We start from the raw sequence: 23,436 nt of genomic DNA on the forward strand, positions 1-23,436 counted from the left end.
TCTTCTAACAACTTCTCTTTTCTTTTAAGCTCTAGTTCAAAGTTCTTGTTTTCTTTACGAAGAGCTTTTTCCTCGTTATCCTTAAGCTCGGCATATTTCAAAATATTATTTTCTATTTCTTTTACATGCGATACCATTTTTTGCATCTCAACACTTTTCTCACAATAATGTCCCTGTGGTACGTCCCAACAATACTTTGATTCTGTTAGGTTTTTCTTGAACATTTTAAATTGCATACCCCCCTTAACTTTTGTTCGCAGACCTTCTCTTTTCAGGCGAAATAATGCTGCTCTGAGACTATTTAACGCCCTATCATTGCTTTCAATTTTTATTGAAATATTAAGTTTGCTTTCTAAAATTTCAACAAATTTCATAACAATTTCTTTGGTCAACTCATTATGCCAAAAATTTTCATATAAAATGTCAAAAAGGTCTATATTTTGAATAATGATCATCTTGATTTTGTTCAGAATAACACTAACAGGGTCAAGAGATCACATCAGCCTAGTGAAACTAAATGCCTACAACATATTCCCACCAATCAGTTCAGGCACAATTTCCTTATTCCCAGGACATCTAACAAAGGAAAACGTGAGAACTTTTCCTCTTGAAAGGAAATGATCCTCCGTGTGGTCTGGAAAAAGAATAAGATCGACCAAAGGACGCTTGTTCCTCACGTAGAATCGTACCGTCTCTGTTTTTACGTAGTAATTGTCGCAGTTACTATTCACCACTCTATAGTCCCAGGACTCGCCGAGAGCTGGGCACAGACTGTTTCTACTGTTTATAATATAAACAGTTCTATCCTTGTACCTCTTATAAACAGTTCCCAATGCCAGAAACCACTCAACATCCTGGATGTCCGTGTTGTTATGTATCTCTATTCTGACGGTTATGGAAGAGTCCGTTTTGTGACCTCCTGTTAATTGTTCTTTAATTTGTATTGCTAGTTGATTCAGTATACCACTACAAGGCAATGGATGGCTCACAATATCAGTTTTCCTCTTATTTTCATCGTACTTCTTGTCCCAACCTGGAAAAAAGAAAGTAGAATACAGTAAATCTTGAAAAATAAATATATTAATAGAAATTATTTAGAACAATTATAAATTTATTTATAACTTGTCTTAAAGAGATTTTAATATCTTAGTTCACATGAATTTTTGTCGGAAGCTAAACAAGGGCACCGCAAAGCGGGGCATATCCCCTCGCAATATATTCTTTGACCGTGACCTTGACCTTTGACTTTCAATAGTCGTCATCCTCGGTCCATGGTGCATGACCCTACCAAGTTTGGAGAAGATCCATTGGACAGTTCTGCTGTGTATACACCATTTTGTTACGGACACACAGACATACATTCGCGTTGCAATATCCCCACAGCAACGCTGTTGTGAGGGGATAATTAGGCCATTTAACACTGAACATATTGTAACCGATAATTACCAATATAATGAACTCTAACAGTAGAGTCGTCGGGACCCTCTTGCACCTCCACAGGATAGAGGCCTTCTTTCCATGTTTCTCGGGGCCTTGCCGTTCTTCTGGAGTATGGTAGGCGTACGGCACCAAGGTCACTGGAACAAAAACAAGAGTTTAAGGTCACTATACGCCTGTCAGTAAAATAATAAGGCAACTAAAAACCTGCAATAGTATTATACATATAGTGCGGGTCTATCCAATTTTCAGAAAGACGATACACGGAATCGTCCACTATAAAATAATAGGGAACAAAGATATTAAAATATGCACCTATAATTTAATTTGAGATTTTATAGTTGATATTTGTGAAGGAGTATAATTGATCATATGATACATGACCAACACTCACAGCCCCCCCCCACGAGTCAGTAACTGACGTATCAAGAGTGAAGCCACCTGCAAAGTTTATCTCTATACTTACCCATGTCTAGAAAATAGGTTTAGAATATTTTAGTTTATCTTTTCCATGGTGTAGAAAATGTAGCGGAACTGTATGCATATGCGGACCAAATCGAACGGGGATGCAATTTGAATGTACACCGCTAAAAAAACACGCTTCACAAAACAAACTACAATTTCAACGGTTGAGACGGGCCAACATGATGCATATAGACTTAATATATAACTTACAACCCCTACATTTCACTTACGCATATGATTCCGCAATTTGGTCATTGTGGACAATTCTTCTTTGCCTTTTTTCCTTTGAAGAGACACGCGCCGCCATATTTCCCATATCAGCCTCTGTCCTTGATCACGTGGTACGCCAGGAACGATAACTCCGTCATATACTTTGGGGGAAACCACAAAAACTTTGTGATATGTTGCTTAAACTTCCTTCATGTCTTGTTTCGCATCTCTCTTCAGTTCTGTTCGTACGTGTCTCGATGCCCGCTCCCCTCATCTATCACAGACTTTACGGCAGCCGGAGTTTGGTACCTCACTATGTACTTGTAAGCTTACACAAGGACGCACATGCTATCGCAACAAGTAAAGTCCAAATCTCACCTTGAATGAACTTCTTGACAATCAGCTCGCAAATTTCTGAATGGCGGGAACTGTACGTGTCCAAGTGACATATATATAAACTTTGTTCATTTCAACTTAATCAATCACCTTTGTTAGCTTGGATGTTTGTGTCTTAATGGGGGATGAAATCGAAGTACCCGTAGAAGGCCCACGTGATCGGGCAAGTGCGCTACCAACTGCGCAACCCGACCACCCAGCAGATGAGTTGGCAAAAACTTTATGGCCAACGATTGCTGCCAATGAAGATCAATGGCTGGACATATATCATCCTCAATATCCAGGGGTTACGCTCACTTTCGCTCTCTACACCCTCTGCAAATCCAGAGTGGAGTAAGATATGGTCAAGGTTTGGAATCAATTCTAGTAGTCACAAAGTTACTGGCGCTATATGAGCGACTGGAAATACGAGCTCAAAACACACCGAACACCTATACAATCTCCAACCCTTCACAGGGCTTATTGAGTAAGGAAAGGGGATAACGTCCACGTGCCAATATCACAGTTCGTTAAGGCTGTTTTAAAAATCTCCCAAGTTTTGTTGCACATATATGCATGTCTACCACCTTTGAGTCTTAAATAATTTGACTGAAATATCAAAGGTTACCATAGAAATATATATATAAATAATATTTCATTTCCATACAACACTGACTTACAAGTGATGTATAGTCTACATTCCCTGGTATTTTTACCTTTGAAAAAAGTCAATTATGAAGAGGTTGACTGCTTCTGGCTAATCATCGAGTTCAAACTCAAATATCAATTTGGCCTCACCTGAAAAGATCGTCTCTTAGCACGTTTACTGAACTTGCCACTATATTCTGCTACATGCAAGATGATTTTATATCTGTTTTGAACACCCCTCCCTCCCCCTCCAAATAATTAAATACTAAATAAATAAAAATTAAAAAATTAAGAAGAAAATATAATAGCAAACCTTACGATATGATCTGCACAAAAATCTGTTTTTACGTTTCATATTATTTATTTATTATTACACATTTATTTAAAAAAAACTTTTGGAGGGGTTGTTATACCAAATTTAAAACTTGTGTTATCAATGATGTGAAGATGTATTCTCCTGTAGTTGTAGTCTACTGAGAAAAAAAAACGACAATCAATTACAAAATCCTTCCTTCTTGGAATTTGCACGTAATAAGATGTCTAAGTTCGCGGAATTTGCGGTACAGTGATTTTTAAAGGATTTCCGATATTCGCGGCATGATACTAGTTTATTGTGATATACAGTGCCATATATGTGACTTGGAAATAATGGAAAGTTATTTTCAATCTTCAATTGTGTAAAAAAAAACACATCCACGAGTCGATTCACCAGATAATAGACATGTATACCACTGTATACTTGTTTTACTTCCATATCGTGCACGTGACCTGATTTAGGTGGCGCCTTTAAATGAAAGACACGTGTACGTCACCCATTCTTTTGTTATAATTGTCACGTTTTCGTTATTTGTTTTTCTTATAAGACATGTTTCCCGTACCACACCTATGAAAGTATTTCAAATTCTATCGCTGATGAATTGTATGAAATTTTATAAAGACAGAAAATATTTTTCATTTATAGTCAGTCTAATATTAACATTAGAACCTAATATTATTAATTTTTTAATTATCGTAAAAAAACATGCTTACGTCTTTGTTACAATAAGAAATATATGTTCTATATTAAAACAATAAATTAAACAATATGAATGAACAAAAACTATGTAAATAGAATTTGACAAGACATCCCGTTATGTAATGTTATCTTCCTCGTTCACGAGTCAGTGCTCGAACGCACGAGTTACCTCCCTTACTACAGGATTTTTACCTGAGGGTGAAAGGTCAACATAGCTATTTTGCGCAAGGATGCTCTTTCATATTTTATTTTCGTATCATTATTAAAGTTTTGATCTGTTTGATACTTTGTACATCACTATAAGGTTAACTTCGTGATACCACTAACACATTTACACCACTTCCTATAAAGGATGGAGGTGATCTGAGAACTATATTTAGCTGCTCATTTACACAATATGAAAGAAGGACACACCCTTGAAACAAGATGGCGGAATTTATATGGTTGTCCAAGTCAGGAATCTAGTAACGATGGCGAAATGGATTGAGTTAGGAAATATAAACGGGGCTGAAAGGACTTTCCATCAATTCCAAAAGAACTGATTTATTTTCTAATACTTTGCATGAGTACAAACTCATGCAGACATTATAAGAAACCACAAACTTCGTCATACACAAGTAACAGAGAGGATTTGGAACACTTCTCAAACTTGCATAGACCTATTTGGAAATAAAAATGGCACAGGTAAGCATGTTTTCAAGAGGTTTAGAGATACACAATATCGATATGAAATGACAAGAAAGATCAGATGCACTCGGTCCCTATTGTATGTTGATGTCCTATATCTGTGACGTGTAGGCCAATCACATTTGTAAACAATTTACCCCCCCCCCTCCTCAAGTAGGTGTGATTTAATTTTAAACATTTGAGATTGTGTGTATGTATTTTAGACATACAGAAGTTGTTTTGAAGTTAAAGTATATTAAAAAGTATATTCTAGAATTAAAATCTTTACTCGAATCTCATTCAAACATCTGTCTGTGTATCGGGATATATTCACTTAATTCAGACCTGTATAACAGGATAGGTATGTAAGTGTAGCTACACATTTTTTTGTAAGGGTCACTGGCCTTCCAACAGCAACTGGTCAGAGAACACAGAACTCCTCAAAACACATGGCCTAGATTTATCTGGGGCTTAAAAAGACTCCCTACTATGATTCTTCTCTCTGTCAATATGATGTTTCTAAATAAACAGCATGACTTCGCATACAGGCTGTTAACCACTAGCAAAATATGTTATTAAGTACAGTACAATACTTGAGATTTTCACAAATTCATATCTGGGGATATATTTCAGTGAGTCAATTTCATGTAGTTGTAGAATATGATGAAAACTTTTTTCCATTTTCAAATTCCAAACAAATGTCTATATTCAGAAAACTGGATGGACAGGTGCAATTATTTTTAGAGAATTTTATTGCAATGCTATCGTACATCGATTTTGATTTGGTGAGATTTTGAGGGTGGAATTTTATGCAAAAAAGAAAAAAAATACTGGTTTTGATTATTCTATATATAGCTACCTATCCTAATATTTACTGTATGTTGAACCAGAAGATTTTTGTATGCCCTATTTTATAAACACTAGTGAAGTCAAGATTTTTGGTCCATCAACACAAAGGAAAATGTTTTGAAAAATTAAATACCCAAATAGTACGGCAAATACCTATACCGTCCTTTTTATCTTTGTATCGGAACTGGACTGGGTCGTTGTCGGCGATCAGATAGCTCAATTGGTGGGGCGTCCTTCTACCTTCTAGAGTTCGAACCCCGGTCTGGTCATTATATTTTCTCTTTCCCCTGTTACAATATTGGTGAGCTTGCCAATACTTGTTTTAAGCATTGGGAGTACGCTTAGCAAGGAGATACCCAAATTTGGTTTGTAAATAGTTGTGTCTTCGGGAGTGAAGACTTAGAATAAGGAGGGAGGAATGAACGTAGCGTCGACGACCAGTTAGATAAATTGGTAGAGCGTCCGTCTAGAGGTCAGAGGGTCCAGGGTTCGAAACCCGGTCTGGCCGTTACATTTTCTCTCTCTCCAGTCACATCTGGATAGATATATATGTATGGCCTAAAATAAGTGCATGAGTATAATTTCAAACTATTTCATTCCAAGACCTCAATAACACCATGCATTTTACCCATGACAGAAGGAATCATTGTTAAATTCATGTTTCAAAAACTGCCAGCTATGACTAGCATCTATGATTTAATAGTTAATACCGGATAGCAGTTTCAGCAATCAAAATATGTGTGATGGAAAATAACTTGTTAACAAAAAAAATGCTATTTTACTATACATACTTAATGTTATGACTCATATTTTTCACCTTATGTTGCATGTTGTCTCCCATTGAATGGTGAATTGGCCAAATATGACAGGGGTCAAAATGCATCACCTGATTCATAAAAAAAAGTTATGAAATTAAATAAAGAAATTTTGGAATGCTCCTCAAAATTTTCTATTAATCTCATTAAGAACTAATATAATCATGCTTTAAAAAACAAGACCATGTGCTTGTAGTTTACACCGTAAACAAACATTTCTAATCTATATAGGCCAATTATATTGTTCTTTGTAATTGTCTTGATCTTTTTTCGACCGAAAGTTTGATGATATGGTGAGTATACTTTTTGAACTTGCTGATTCATGCCAGATGACTGCAGCCTGGAGCCAAAGTGACATACAACATGTGCATATTTTGCTTTTAAAACGTGACGAAACACTTGTATTGCAAAACTTCATATTTGTTGGTACGCAAGTGTACACATCTGTTGCCTCGTTCATGATGCAAAGTCTATGATTAATGAAATGCAACCTGAAGTCTGCGCAGACTGAGTGCAAGCTTAAGCTGGTAGAAATTGAACAATGTGCTAAGTTAAAATTGCTGCCTCGATATTTGAGATTTTTTTTACAGCTATATATAAGAAATTTCTTTAGATCTTAACAGAATGGTCCAATGTTCAAAATTAGCATCATCCGTTTAATTAGACAAAGTCGATCCTAAGATAAAATATAAACATAATTGTAAACACTCAAAAATGTGTCGGTGGCTTGAGGCCAAACATTTAGTAATTTAGTATTTAATTTGGTTGCAATCATTTCTGGTAATGGTCGGGGNGTTTATTTCCATAGGTAAAATAATGCAGAGAAGACACCACACTAACTGAAGGGTAGATAAGGTTACCAGGAAGTATGTTTTAGCCACAAGAAGAATGTTGTTATTTATCAATAAATATAAATTATTTTTATGTACCAAGACATATTGTTGACTTGAATACATACATTAAGCAAATGGAGGGGCCTATAACCAGTAAATAATGAGGAAATTATGTCATGTAGGGGAAATTGATCAGCAAGGCCAGTGTGATTAACACATTCAGGCCGGCTGTGCTTGTTTTGAACAAAAGTAGATCAATAACATGAAGATTGTGTTTTTGAATTACACCATCTGTGAATATCCTTAAGCTTTCAATTTGCCTTGCATAATAAGCTACAGGCCATGTGATAAATAGTAGTCCAGTAGTATGTGATTCAGTGTACAGGGTGGGCACTTCCTGGTTTCTGGCGGTAAATGTGCAATGCCTTATGTGTTCTGATTGCTTTGCCCATTACAGGTGTAGTACAGGTGTGGACATACCTCGTTTAACTGCTACACCTGTCAGGTGGTATATCAAATCGGGTCCAAGGGTATAATATTACCCACACCAAGTTTATGATTTCAGCTCTTCACTAAGATAAACCCATATAGTCGTGTTTTCAGCCATGATTGTTTCAGGAGGTACAAGCGTCTATAGCTATGGGCCATTTTAAACATTCAACTATGAATGTAACATCCCATTGAAATGAGGATTTTAATATATCAATGACGCAGAATATATGGCTGACAGAAATCTTCAGAAAAATCACATTACCCCGGTAAGACAGTCTATTGTATATATGGTGAACATCATGCGTTTCTAATCTCCTGTTCAATTTAAAGTGGTGTTGTATATCAGATTCAATCAGACACTCTTATATAACTCCTATGATTTTGACATTGCACGGAGGCACAGAGTACACAGTATCACCTTGTCTCTCTGGAGACATATTGGTTTCTGGACTGTATCCTGTATTGTTTTTCAACTTAATTTGTTAACTCATTCACCCCTGAAGACACATTTGCACTCTTCCAATTCAAAGGTTGGAATAGTTCAATATACAATTTCAGGGGTGAATGAGTTTAACCTTCGCAAGATGTCTGTCCATTAGTGAAAGAAAAACCTTTAAACTGAATTTTATAGTTCAAAAGGTTAAAAGTCAAGGTGACGGAGTATTATGTGAAAATTCTTTCTGCATACTCAAATAGTAAGATATCTTTTCAAATTTGAACTTGACAGGATAGCTACCCTTGGGGTGTGCAAGAGTTCTGCATATTTATAATTATCTAGCTTGGGGCAAAACGTGTATATGACCTGTTATGTTAAAATTCTTTTTGGAGGTTTCCTATGTATATATATGTTGTTTGTATGTTATGAGGTATCTGGCTATGGCTACCTGAAACCTTGAAACTATGACCAATGAGGTCAAAACACATCAAAGCTAAGGTCAAGGTCACTTAAAAACATCTTTCTACAGGATCTTATGGGATAACTACCCATTGGTTTTATAAATGAGCCTTAAAGATTTTGGGGTGAGGAGGTCAAAGGTCAGGGTCACAATTACCCTTTTTGTTGTGTGTAAAAAAAAATCCCCCTTGTATAGGGGGTACTGTTAGTCTGGTGGAGGCTTTTGTATCTAAATCCGTGTTAGTTTGTTTGACAGCATGCCCCCCCCTGGACCTGTATTTTGTTCTTGATATTTATTTCTGTGGTTGATTTTTAAATCAAATCTAAAGACATTATGAAATTTTGATGAAAATATGTCTTTAAAATGTAGAGTAGTATTGTACATGTATTTGAACATGTTAAAAAAGCTGGTAAAAGGAGCTTTAGCCTCGCTTAAGAAGCAGCCCACAAATAATGTGCATCTGTGCTGTATGGAACTTTTTTCTGATAGATTTTAAGATTGCTTATATCTAGAGAAGCTTATGACTCAACTCTGTGCAGTATTTTTCTTTCTTGTGCTATCTATCCTTATATACCAACAGAGATAAAACCATACTGTTTATACTGTTTTCATTCTGTACTTGTTCTGTTTGCACCGATTAGACTGTATTAGAGCTGCCTGGGTACACAATGGTATGAGGAAGTGGCTAGGAGTACAATGACACATTCAATCGTGTTTATTTCATGCTTTTGCCAAAGGTTGCCCTGCATTGGGCTTCACAGCTAGCCCTGTTTTATTGGTTCTTTAAAAAAAAATCTTTGTCAGTTTAACACAACAAAATTAAAAAGTGTTTGTTCTCCACAAATTTATTGAATTTAAAAAACATACAGCAAAATAAGATGTTTTCAATTTATTGTTTGTTAAGTACCATGTAATTTATACACATTTCAAATCTAATTGTTGTAAATTTGATAAAAAAACAAATGTTGCCTAACTTCTGTTGATGTGTTTTGCGTAGATAAAGCCGACCGATCTTTCACATGCACTTAGGAGAATATTGAATTTATTGTCTCTGATGTCATATGTGTACACAGGAGGGTGTGTTCTGTTAAACTTATGCTTATGAATGATAAGGCCAGGAACTTGTTATTATGAATGATAAGAATACACTTCATGTGAAATGTTTATGACGTTATCTCCATTTCATAGATATTAGCCTGTAACATCTGCGTTTTATACACTTGTAAGATACCACGTTATGTGTACATAATACGGTCAGGGTTATGTCACAATGATAACTTAAAGAATATATTGTGAGGTTTTAACTGTTGGCGGCTGTTGTCAGATTTCAACCTGATCACCCTTAAAATATAATGGAAGATCTAGACAAGACAATTGTAGATCTAGAATAAGGATGAGTCCACTCCTTAAACAGAGGGAAAGAAGGTCAGGTATCAGGGAAGCATCACACTTGTGTTACACAAGACTTGTGAAGTTTGAAAACTGGTCACTGTTTACATTTTGTTGAAACAAAGGGTAATGATCTATTATGAGGTTGGTTCTAGAGATAAATATTTTAAGCTTTGTCATCTTCTTACACAGTTAAGGAAATCAATTCACATGCCATAAATACACTAAATAACGTCTGACCCTGTTTGAGTACCATACTTGATATAATAAGGGATCTGGGTGTAGGTACTATAAGAAGAAACTTATTTAATCACATATTTCCTAAAAATAACATGTACAGTACGCTCCAGGTGATTTGTTACTGAAACCCTGCACAGACGACAGGCGTCGATCAGAGGAAAGGGATCAAGCCCCTCTGCATCCTCACTTAGCCAATGTATAATATTTTGACTATTTTCCACTGCAAAGATTCTTTATCTCCTTTCATGTTAAATTTTCAATTATTATGGAATTCGTATATCATTCTGAAATATATACACACTCAGGATAACTCTTTTTTCATATCCAAAATTTTAACTTAGCAAACGGAACACCCTGACATAATACAGGAGTATCTAATTCTTATCTCTATAATTATCAAAACCGCTCTGACCTGGCCCCGAGTCCAAAATGTTACTAGGTATCAAACATTTATATTGATGAGGTTGTTCAACAGTGTCTGTTTCTATAAAGTGATGTTACATAGAAATAAAGCCAAGCATGATGGATCAAAATTACCAACAGAATATACTCAGTAAGTGCTACTTTCAATGCTACTTTCAATTATTTATTGATAAGATAGCATACCAAAGTCAACCTAATGAACACCCAATCCCTTATTAGCGCCCCTTATCTATTTTCTGGTCAAAGCATTCCATCCTTTCACCATAAATTACCTAATTTCTGTAAAAACAAAGTGTCTTTTATGAAAAAATTTATTGAATTTTTTAAGGATCTGTTATCATTCTACTTTCCTAAATTGCTAAATGCCTATATAGCTAAGGGTGATTATTAGGTAAGATACAGTGTTTTAATGATGTTCGTTGGGTCCTGATTCCCACATAAAGGCTATAATTAGGTATACTGATCATGAATACATTCTGCTACCAGGAACTTACATTGTTCGTTTGAAAAAGGAAGAAATACAAATGTTATTTCATTATTTAGCTCTACCAATGCAAATAAACTGCCTTACTGGTCAAATTACTGTGAAATATTTGGTACAGTTTACTAAATTAGTTCACAAATATAATAACAAACCAACACTTTATATCAAGTTTAGCCTTTGGATGACAGTGACAGTTTTCCTTGTGTTCAGGAACTTGTTTTGAAAACATTATGAAATGGGTTTCTCAACCGAGACATATCCAAACAATGCTTGTATGTGCAGGTATTTATAAAATGAATCACTGATTCACTGCTGTGCAAAAATGTATCTTAACTCATTCACCCCTGAACTTTCATAATGAACTATTCCAACGCTTGAATTGGAAGATTTCAAATGTATCTTCAGGGGTGAATGAGTTAAGGGAGTTATCATCACATTGCAAATTTTTAAAACAAATTTAGGATTTAAGATAATTTTATTGTAATACAGAGAATGTATGCTTCCTCAATAATCAGGAAAAATACTTTTTATATCTGGTCGTTGTCAAATTTTAAGTGTCATTATTTTGATTTTATGTCTTTTTCCTTCAAAGCGACATCAAAATATCATGACATTATGTTTTAATATTGATGTCACGATGGATGTCATAGAATGACCATGAGACAGTTTAACGTGCGAGCGGTCACCCATCCAGCTACTGACCACGCTCAACATTGCTGAAGTAGTGAGCGGGTCCCCGGGTTATACCCCATCACTGGAAATTCCCATCATATCTTAGCTGTTACAACAGTACACAAAATATATATGACATGGTAGTGATGTGCCAAAAATAATTATGAATGGTGCAGTATTGTACTTCCTTATAAACGTAAACCAGAACGATATCACCCTGATACAGTTGTTGAGGCAGGACACACTGAGTGACTGAGTTACATTAAATATTGTACACAAATCTATCACTGCTGTACATATTACACATCCTAAACAGAGGGTCCTCCTGGTCACCTTGCTCTGTTCTTGGTGGAGATTTTGTCACTAGTAAATTTAAGTTTATAAACTTTGTGATGGATAACTTTTCTTTACTTTTTTTCCCTCTTGTTTTTTATGAATTAATACCCTTTATTATGATATTTGAAATTGTCTGTCAACAAAATGGAAGTAATGGTGTGATGAAAATTGTCAATAAGTTGGAAAAGTATGGGAGAGACTAAAGTTGATTTTATGACTATTATTTGTTTTATGAGATTTGTAATTTATGCAAGACTTCAAAAGTTAAAAAGTACTGTTTATGTACCGACTAATGGATAATATCAATGTTGTAAATTAAAAAAATTGACATATCTCAACCTACCTCTCTGTAATCTATGCTTATCAGTATTTTCAAATCTCTCGGCCCTCAACAAGTTTTTCCCCCAACACCTAAACACCTGACAACCAGCTTCCTGTTTTTGAATACCGTATACATGTATGCCACATCTCAACCAACTTTTCTGACACCTCCACCACCTGATCCATACCTTCCTATATTGTAATTTCCAACCCATCTTTTACAGTCAACATTTTACTTTCCAATCTGTGACTGAGTAAAAATTTCTTACTTTCCAATCTCTGACTGAGTAAAAAATTCTTTCTTTTCATTCTGTGATGCGAGTTAAAATTTCTTACTTGCCAATCTCTGACTGAGTAAAAAGTTCTTACTTTCCAATCTCTGACTGAGTAAAAAAATCTTACTTTTCAATCTCTGACTGAGTAAAAAATTCTTACTTTTCAATCTCTGACTGAGTAAAAAATTCTTTCTATTTTCAACTGGAGGTTTTCCACCCCATGTTTAACTTGTATACGATGCAAGTCATGATATATAATCTATAACACAGCACAGTGTATGAGTAGTGTGCATTGGTCATGTTTACATGTAGGGCGTGTGTACATTTGTCAATACACATCACAGTTTGTTCCCATCACAGGTGACTGGACACCTGGGGCTTCCTCACGTCACGAATATTACTCTGTAAACTCTACGTCTAACCACGATTGTTGAGAGTTAAGAATTGTTCGGTGAGGCGGTGTGTGACGTTCTCTTCTGTCATTATCCACGAAACTACAATTTGTAGATAATGCGGTCGTGGTAGTTCATTTTATTGCATTCTAGTTTCCAAGAAAGAATGTGGATGTTATCATTTATTAAGCTTTGTCCCGTGTAGTGGAAATGTTACTGGATCGGTCGTCACCGTCTGTAAGTAAATTTAAACTGTAGATGAATGTATTGTGTGTACTGACAGTGTTCAGACAAATATTCAAGCTTTAAAAGGGGTTTCCTTTGCAATTTTACACAATTACCATAATATAAATCTTGATAAATAGTCCATCGCCATAATTCTGAATAATAAGATTTAAGTAAATTTGATTTGAAATATGACGGTATTATACAGTACGGACAGACAGCCGTATACAATGATAGATAATGTTTACATTACGGTTGATGTTCATCTCCAGTAAGCATTTCCCTACATACTTAAATAACGGACATGAAAATGAGCTTTCTTAGAAAAGGATATGAATCTATGAATGAACAATCCTAAAAATCACAACCAGACAGTTTTATTACTGAATACTAGCCGCTTTTCCTAGCTAAAAAGTGCTTTATTTTCCCAAAAGGACCAAAAAGTGAAGAACATAATCTCAATTTTAATACAAATAATTAATATATTTTCCCAATTCATAAAGGAATAGGCTGTTGTAAAATTTAGGTAACAAAAACACTGCCAGAAACTAATGGAAGGAAGTACAGCAAAACATTTATTGGTGATGGTAAGAATGGAGAGTTGTATAATCAACTCTTACAAGTATATAAAATAACACTAGTATTGTATCAGGTCCTCTTTTTGATAAAAAGACTAATATGGATATTTCAATCATTCTCGTTATCATTAATAAAGTAAATATTCCACTTTATATCACTCATCATTTTCATCAGAGAAAAACTTGATACTAAATTTAAGCAAAACATGATGATAAAAGATGAAAATTTCACAATCGTTGTATGACTTGCGATATACACACAGAACATTACAAAGATCTAAATTTTCATCTTTAATAAACGTAAGGTTTCTGCACTTGAAAAATGCCTAGCAACACAATAAAGTACTCGGTTACCTTGCCCTGGTAAGACATTCCGCGAAATTGAACGGCTATTGATTTTACAGTCTGCTTGACATGTACAGTGTACATAGTCTTACAAACTTCCTAGCAGGCTTCACAGTCTCGTAAAGGCTCTATATTTGATTAAAGATGGTTCTTATCAGATAAATAGTGGTAAAAACAGTGATATTGTTAAACCCATAAAATTTGCAGACCAACATCTTTAAAATGTTTAAAAAAAATACATGTATCTTTTCACTAAATGCATGTATATGGACCCTTTAATATCAATAGACTTATATCGCTCACATCCAAAGGTGATGTAAAAGAAAAGACTAATGAATTATCTATAATATTTTTCTACAAAATAAACACTTCATGATCAGGATCCTCGTTCCACAGCCACTTTTATGAGAAATAATAAAGATGAAATAAACAAAACAAAATGTAAACAGTAACTGTTTTCTAAGTGTAAAAAATGATCGAGGCTAGACCGGAATTTGAACCCCAGACTTCAGATTGTTATACTGTACTGTTGCATGAACCGATTGTGCTACGCGTTTCCCAGTCAACGGAAGCGTTCTGGTCAAACTGTGCTACAGTTATATCCAGATGGAAATTAATAAAATTCTGTAGCTATATTTTACATTTAATCTTTTATATGCCAAATTTTATGCCTAGAGACCATGCATGAATCGAAGGTGCAATAAAAAAAACCCACTAATGGCCACAGCAGAGTAGAAAAAGCTTTCCATAAATATGTACCAGGTACCTTTAAGTTTCAATAATGATATATAGGCTGAACCCATTTACCCCTAGAGACACATTTGAACTCTTCCAATTCAAAGGTTGGGATAGTTCATTATGAAATTTCAGGGGGTGAATGAGTTTAAACTACATAAGTAAGAGCGAACTACTAGACACATATCCAGTGTCAAGTCAGTACGTCATTACAGCTCATTCAGTAATTTATCTGTTGGGCGTCTGTGAATCTGAAATATCTGTGAAGATACTAAAAACGGATGCCGCTATTTCTTTCGCCAAAAGTCAACCCATAATATACTGTTAATTATACCAAACAATTATACAAATAAATAATACTAATTTAACACATACAGCAATGTTTCAAATTTTTCATGCAGAAATTAAACTGCAGGTCAAATTATTAAGATATTCCTTGAAAGTACTAAAAACGATGAGTCTTATCTTTGACTTGTTTAATTCAACTTTTCTATACAGTAAACTAGTTTAAGTTTAGTAAAAAATCAAAATGTAGGGAATCTGCTGAATTTACAGGTAAATTGAGCGATTAAAAATTTGGATGGACGTCCTCTAAATTAGGAATGCTAGGCAAGTATGAATTACAATATTTATATACGTAACACCATACTTGACTTTATGTCTACAGATACCTAAGTAGCAGTCCCCTAGAGGATTGCCACTGGGTGACAAACATGTAATGAATCTCGGACTGACACCGTTATGTTGTCGTAATACTTTGAACTCTGCCAGTTTCTCTGTTCTGTATATACCTGTCTACTAAAAGGTGTTCAAACTTGTAACAATATTTGTATTTCTTATGATACAGATGCAAAAATAATTAAGTTGTCTTAGGTATTCCAATTTCTACATTTGTACATGCACACATGCACTGACATTGTCACTGTGGTAGTTTAAGACATTTTACAAGTTGACTTGGCTCCAAAACAGGCCACTTTCAACCTTAAATTGGAAATATTGGACCATTTGATGTATTTTAGATATGACCTACTAAGAAGATGGTGTTTAATGCATATACATATATGTACATATTTAGTGCAGCATTCTTAACTCATTCATCCCTACATTTGTAAACTGGACTTTCCAAGTCTTAGATTTGGTAAGGTTAAAAAATTAAGGTATCTTAAGGGGTGAATGAATGTATCATTGAATGTTGGATATATTGCTTAATATAGAAAATGTATCCTTAACTTGTGCATCTTTACCCTTTCACCACCGTAGACCATAATGGACTCATCCATATCAATGCATGGCAGAGTCTGCGAAAGTTAAATAGTACAGGGGTGAAAGGGTTAAAATGTAATTTTACAGCTTGGTAAGTTTGTTTCATTTAATAAAATAAGCATATGTGATATTACTGATATTTATAGAATTAATCAGGGCTAACATCAGGTTCTACTACGTAGGCAAATGGGATTAATCCTCGGCAGGTACTGGGATTAATCCTCAGCAGGTAGGCAACTGGGATTAATCGTCAGCAGGTACTGGGATTAATCCTCAGGAGGTACTGGGATTAATCCTCGACAGGTACTGGGATTAATCCTCAGCAGGTACTGGGATTAATCCTCGGCAGGTACTGGGATTAATCCTCAGCAGGTAGGTAACTGGAATAAATCCTCAGCAGAAAATGGGATTAATCCTCAGTAGGTACTGGGATTAATCCTCGACAGGTAGGTAACTGGAATTAATCCTCAGCAGAAAATGGGATTAATCCTCAGGAGGTACTGGGATTAATCCTCGACAGGTACTGGGATTAATCCTCGGCAGGTACTGGGATTAATCCTCAGCAGGTAGGTAACTGGAATTAATCCTGAGCAGAAAATGGGATTAATCCTCAGTAGGTACTGGGATTAATCCTCAGCAGGTACTGTGATTAATCCTCAGCAGGTAGGCAACTGGGATTAATCCTCAGCAGGTAATGGGATTAATCCTCAGCAGGTACTGGGATTAATCCTCGGCAGGTAGGCAACTGGGATTAATCCTTAGCAGGTAATGGGATTAATCCTCAGCAGGTAGGCAACTGGGATTAATCCTCAGTAGGTACTGGGATTAATCCTCAGCAGGTACTGGGATTAATCCTCAGCAGGTCGGCAACTGGGATTAATCCTCAGCAGGTAATGGGATTAATCCTCAGCAGGTAATGGGAATAATCCTCAGCAGGTACTGGGATTAATCCTCGGCAGGTAGGCAACTCGGATTAATCCTCAGCAGGTAATGGGATTAATCCTCAGCAGGTACTGGGATTAATCCTCAGTAGGTACTGGGATTACTCCTCAGCAGGTACTGGGATTAATCCTCAGCATTGTACTGGGATTAATCCTCGGCAGGTACTGGGATTAATCCTCGGTAGGTACTGGGATTAATCCTCGGCAGGTACTGGGATTAATCCTCAGTAGGTACTGGGATTAATCCTCAGTAGGTACTGGGATTAATCCTCGGCAGGTACTGGGATTAATCCTTGGTAGGTACTGGGATTAATACTCAGCAGTTTTTGAGAAAAAAGTACCTGCTGTATACAACTGCATGATCATAATGATTTGGTTATCTGAAATCACCTTGCACTTATTGGGAATATGTAAAACCCGAAAAACAAACAATGATTGGTTTGGTTTTGATGAATTCATCATTTTGTTTTTCTATTTACAGAGAAGTTCCGGAATGTCTATCGACCCGGAAACGCGCTTTACGAAGCTGGACAAAATAGGAAAAGGTTCATTTGGAGAAGTGTTCAAAGGGATTGATAACGGCTCACAGCAAGTGGTGGCCATCAAAATTATAGACTTAGAGGAAGCAGAGGATGAAATAGAAGATATTCAACAGGAAATTATGGTCTTGTCACAATGTGATAGTCCCTTCGTCACAAAATACTTTGGGTCCTATCTCAAGGTTTGTTAGTCTTTCATAATTAAATACATCAATTATATATCTTCACAAAATAATATTAATCCTCACCTTTGTAAAAAAAACAACTTAGATTTCACTTTTATGTTTAATTTCACAAAAGAGTATTAAACCTCAAGTAGTCCTTTGTTAAAAAAAAGACCTTAGATTTTACCTTAATGGTTCATTCTTCACAAAACTTTATCAGACCTAACCTTAATCCTTTGTTTAAAAAAATGCCTTGATTCAACCTATGATATTTCTTCTTCACAGAATAATATAAATCCTAATCTTAGTCCTTTGTAAAACAATACTTGGATTCTGTTTTAATATTGGTTCTTCACAAACTAATATTAATCCTATTTCCATGTGTGTTATTCCATTTGTCATTACAAAAAATACCCTGAATCATACCTCAAGTTGTGATTGTTCTTAAGTAAAAAAAAAAATGCAACACCTTAACTCAATCATCCCCTGAAGACACATTTGAGCTCTTCCAATTCAAAGGTTGGAATAGTTCATTATGAACTTTCAGGGGTGAATGAGTTATATGAGCTATATTTATAATGTACATGTATAACCATATCCTGTAGGTCTTGTAATTCCATGTTGATAAACAACTGCCCGCTCATTTAAATTGATGCCGCCTTTAGAAAACTGCTATAGGGGCATCAGAGTTAATAAATTAAAATTGTAAATTTTTACGTTATTTTCATTGCAGGGGTCTAAATTATGGATTATTATGGAGTACTTGGGTGGGGGCTCGGCGCTGGATCTGATGAAGGCTGGACCATTCTCAGAGTCTGACATTGCCATTATATTAAGGGAAATCCTAAAAGGACTAGAGTATCTACATGCAGAGAGGAAATTACACAGAGATATCAAAGGTGAGCACTAGATCTGGTTGGCTGTAAGGCGTAGGGCGGTAGACTGTAATACAGGTAGGTGGATGGTCGACTCCCACCACCAGAGAGGAAATTACATGGAGATATCAAAGGTGAGCACTAGATCTGGTCGGCTGTAAGGCATAGAGCATTAGACTGTAATACAGGTAGGTGGATGGTCGACTCCCACCACCAGAGAGGAAATTAGATGGAGATATCAAAGGTGAGCACTAGATCTGGCCGGCTGTAAGGCATAGAGCATTAGACTGTAATACAGGTAGGTGGATGGGCGACTCCCACCACCAGAGAGGAAATTACATGGAGATATCAAAGGTGAGCACTAGATCCGGTCGGCTGTAAGGCGTAGGGTGGTAGACTGTAATACAGGTAGGTGGATGGTCGTTCCCACCACCACGCAGAGAGGAAATTACACGGAGATATCAAAGGTGAGCACTAGATCTGGTCGGCTGTAAGGCGTAGGGCGGTAGACTGTCATATAGGTAGGTGGATGGTCGTTCCCACCACCAGAGAGGAAATTACACAGAGATATCAAAGGTGAGCACTAGATCTGGTTGGCTGTAAGGCGTAGGGCGATAGACTGTCATACAGGTAGGTGGATGGTCGTTCCCACCACCAGAGAGGAAATTACACAGAGATATCAAAGGTGAGCACTAGATCTGGTTGGCTGTAAGGCGTAGGGCGGTAGACTGTCATACAGGTAGGTGGATGGTCGACTCCCACCACCAGAGAGGAAATTACACAGAGATATCAAAGGTGAGCACTAGATCTGGTTGGCTGTAAGGCGTAGGGCGGTAGACTGTCATACAGGTAGGTGGATGGTCGACTCCCACCACCAGAGAGGAAATTACACAGAGATATCAAAGGTGAGCACTAGATCTGGTCGGCTGTAAGGCGTAGGGCGGTAGACTGTCATATAGGTAGGTGGATGGTCGTTCCCACCACCAGAGAGGAAATTACACAGAGATATCAAAGGTGAGCACTAGATCTGGTTGGCTGTAAGGCGTAGGGCGGTAGACTGTCATACAGGTAGGTGGATGGTCGACTCCCACCACCAGAGAGGAAATAACACAGAGATATCAAAGGTGAGCACTAGATCTGGTCGGCTGTAAGGCGTAGGGCGGTAGACTGTCATAAAGGTAGGTGGATGGTCGACTCCCACCACCAGGAAAACATTTCTGTCATACCACAAAAATAGATTTCATAAGGAACTGTTAGTCTAACAAGTTTTGCAAGATTTTAAACTCCTTGACCCCTGAAGACACATTTGAACTCTTCCAATTCAAAGGTTTGAATAGTTCATTATGAAACTTCAGGGGTGAGTGAGTTAATATTTGATTGTTGTGTGAATTCAAATGAAGAGACAATCACAAACGTAAATATTGTGCCAATACTGTATATCTGGAAATTTTCGCCTCATGCTGGTAAAATATATATTTGCCCAGTGTTAATTTCGCTATTAAAACTGGCAAAAATTTCCCGGTTTATAAAGTACTCCTTTTGACAAAATTAAATAAGAAACCTGTGGCACCATTTTTCTGTATTCATGAATATTTTGTGGTATTCGCACAAATTAATTCATTATAAAATTTTAAAAAAGGCAAACATCACGTAAGGTTTGAATCTAGTTAATGTGATAATGCATAATGAAACATGTTCATAGTATCTGGGCAGTTTCCAGAAAAATTTCAAAAACAACAAGTCATACATTTCAAACTCATGAACGTTTTTTCATATTTTTTTAGCTGCCAATGTGTTGTTGTCGGAGAATGGCGACGTAAAACTAGCAGACTTCGGTGTGGCAGGACAGCTCACCGATACAATGGGCAAACGTAACACATTTGTAGGCACGCCGTTCTGGATGGCTCCGGAAGTGATCAAACAGTCGGCATACGATACCAAGGTTGTTATCGAACCCCAGATGGGTCCTGCTTCATTCATACTTTCAATCATTCATCAGAAAATTTACAAATATTGTGAAGGTTTCATTTCAGAAGTGTTTAATAAGATACTAAATGTACCAACAGAAAATAAATTAAAAAAAATAATAAGAAAAAAATATAAAGGCATAGTGGTAGTTGTGATTTTTTACGCTACTGTCATTTCCAGATTTTGTTCCTGGAGTAAGACAAAAGACCCTCCACCCGATGAACTATTTCATGTCTGTAAGAGATTTGTTGTTTGTTGTTTCAGGCTGATATATGGAGCTTGGGCATCACTGCCATAGAGTTGGCCAAGGGCGAGCCCCCAAACTCCGAACTCCATCCCATGAGAGTGTTATTTCTTATACCCAAAAACAATCCTCCTCAACTGACAGGAAACTACAGTAAAAGCTGCAAGGAGTTTGTAGAACAATGTCTGAATAAAGACCCTAATAATGTGAGTTAGCAGTGTGTTTAATGTCAAAGTTGGAGCCAAAGTTTGGCCTTCATTTTTACCCGGTTTAAAATCATATGTGATAAAACTTGTTAACAATAAATCTGCAAGAGACCTATAAGTAATCGTTGCAAAACAAAAGATATCTCTAATATAGTTTTCTAATTTGTAGGGAAGTTAAATTCCCAATTTGGATGTAAGCAAAAACACATCAATCCTAATCTTAATTCCCCAATCCCATTCTGCAATTAGTTAAAAAATACTTTGCTCTCGAAATTTTTACAAAAAAATCATGAGTATTTCATCTGTTTTTTGCAGAATTTAGAATACAATATTCATTTGATAATTCTTTCAAACAGTAGACAATGCCATGTTTGTGTTGTGAGCATTAATGCAACTATCTTTGAATTTGAAGGAGGATTGTTTTTTTTCCTGTGTTTTCAACATTTTGTATTATTCACACAGAGACCACAAGCTAGAGAATTATTACGACACCCTTTCATCCGACGGGCGAGAAAAACGACATATCTCACAGACCTTATTGACCGCTTTAAGCGGTGGAAGATGGAGAAAGGCAATAATGTGGACAGTGATGACAGCGACAGTGAAGGGTTTGTTTTCTGATCGTTTACAGAGTTATAATCAGACACGCTGTCTTTAAAGTCTGGAATTTAAGAGGATTTCATGTACATGTTCTTTATTTACTCTGTATAAAAGTAACTTGTCGAATGAATTATATCCCTGCTTTGCGTAGACTTAACTGTCCAGGAAGTTAATCCTCAATCCTCTTTTGTCTGGTGGGAACCAGAAAGTTGCTCTATCCTACAAGCTCATACTTTAACTGTAACATGGAAGTTTTAACCTTTCAGCACATATTTTCTATTTAGTACAATACATACAGGAATTCTGATCGTTATTGTCTGAAGCTCTTAGCAGACTATTCAGAACCTTGTGAACTGCCGTCCAGTAACTTGATCACTGTAGATATGTAAAATATCAGTCACAGCGGTGTATTTTCTCCTTCCTGTGTAACATAAGGAGTGCCGCTGAAAGGCTTTGGTTTAGATACTTGCTGCATTTATTCTCCATCTTACCTTACCCAATTTCTGTTCAAAAAAAATCATAAGTTCTTCATCTTTCAATGCTTAATATTTGATGTTATACCATTTAAGAATGTACAAAAGAATTAGGAATTTTAATTTTTATTGAAGTTTCTTCTCAAATCATGTAAAGCTGAAATTGTTTTATAGTTTACCTGTATTGTGTTTTTTCGATACTGTTTGGTCTGAAAACCAATCGACTTTTAAAAAGGAAATTAGTTACTGAAACTTTTCTAATTTAAGGTAGCTCCACACATCGTCATCAGCGTCCATTTTCGTGACATACTTCCGGAAAAAGTAAAGCTCGGACCCAATTATCTTGATCGAAATGTGCATGTACACCATGTCGTCATTTCCGTATTGCGTATCGGGCATTCAATATCGTAGTGCAAATTATAGTAACACCTGCTGGGCCGTTTTCGTTTAAACGGTCAAACCGAGCGGACCACTGTTGTTCGTTTATTAAATAAGGTCGGACCTAGAAATCTGATGCTGCTTTCAGGCGAGTCTTGAGAAAGCCTTGCAAGGCCTGCATACACATTTGCAGGTCCGCCAGGATTTATACCCGAAATTATTACATTTATAAACGGTCAAACCAGTTGTTCCGCATAAACGAACAGGCCCATGGTAAACAATAGTACACGTGCGTGCCGATGATATGTCAACACCCGATATCGAGATTTTACCGGGAAATGTATACTCACACGTACTTCAGGAATAAAGCTTTCCAATTCATTGACATAAACAGACTCACGGGAAGACAGTGACATGAGACCAGACGACCTCAATAAGGTCATATAGGAAACACATGGAATGCGGACGTACCGACCTCACATGTGCATATCGCGTGTTTACACGAGTTCATAAGCTCGAGGTCGTTACGATTTTCGCTGTTGAGGGAGTTTCGCTCTGTCGATTAAATCGTGTTTACAAATGTAGTCTACTAGCTTACTCTGTGAAAATAATGTTTTGTAAAATATCAAGATACCTATGAAATGCATGTGTGAGTGCACGTGAGAACGG

At 36.4% G+C, this 23,436-nt stretch overlaps 2 protein-coding genes across 19 annotated transcripts in view; one reads left to right on the forward strand and one right to left on the reverse strand.

Annotated features, from left to right (window-relative positions):
- Window positions 1-26: 26 nt before the first annotated feature.
- LOC110441999 lies at window positions 27-2,219 on the reverse strand. Its single transcript, XM_021485374.1, has 3 exons — window positions 2,133-2,219; window positions 1,447-1,577; window positions 27-1,033 (listed from the first exon to the last, which is right to left on the reverse strand). Exons 1-3 carry the CDS (start codon window positions 2,216-2,218, stop codon window positions 522-524), a joined length of 729 nt encoding a protein of 242 aa, XP_021341049.1. The 5' UTR covers window position 2,219; the 3' UTR covers window positions 27-521.
- Window positions 2,220-4,535: 2,316 nt separating this feature from the next.
- Window positions 4,536-23,436, forward strand: part of LOC110441994 (serine/threonine-protein kinase 25-like) — a 54,961-nt gene continuing 36,060 nt past the window's right edge. For 4 of the 18 annotated variants that reach the window (XM_021485350.1, XM_021485364.1, XM_021485349.1 and 1 more), the window contains exons 1-6: window positions 7,539-8,071; window positions 17,802-18,041; window positions 18,757-18,922; window positions 20,683-20,840; window positions 21,131-21,316; window positions 21,779-21,924. In XM_021485350.1, coding sequence (XP_021341025.1) covers window positions 8,033-8,071; window positions 17,802-18,041; window positions 18,757-18,922; window positions 20,683-20,840; window positions 21,131-21,316; window positions 21,779-21,924 — 935 coding nt within the window. In that variant the 5' untranslated portion in view covers window positions 7,539-8,032. Of the gene's footprint in view, window positions 4,835-6,761; window positions 6,774-7,536; window positions 8,072-13,131; window positions 13,471-17,801; window positions 18,042-18,756; window positions 18,923-20,682; window positions 20,841-21,130; window positions 21,317-21,778; window positions 21,925-23,436 lie in introns of those variants that run through there. The other 14 variants (XM_021485345.1, XM_021485360.1, XM_021485359.1 and 11 more) reach the window with 11 other exon arrangements.

This window comes from Mizuhopecten yessoensis, unplaced genomic scaffold (assembly GCF_002113885.1).
Source record: "Mizuhopecten yessoensis strain PY_sf001 unplaced genomic scaffold, ASM211388v2 scaffold716185, whole genome shotgun sequence".
Classification (NCBI taxonomy): Eukaryota; Metazoa; Mollusca; class Bivalvia; order Pectinida; family Pectinidae; genus Mizuhopecten; species Mizuhopecten yessoensis.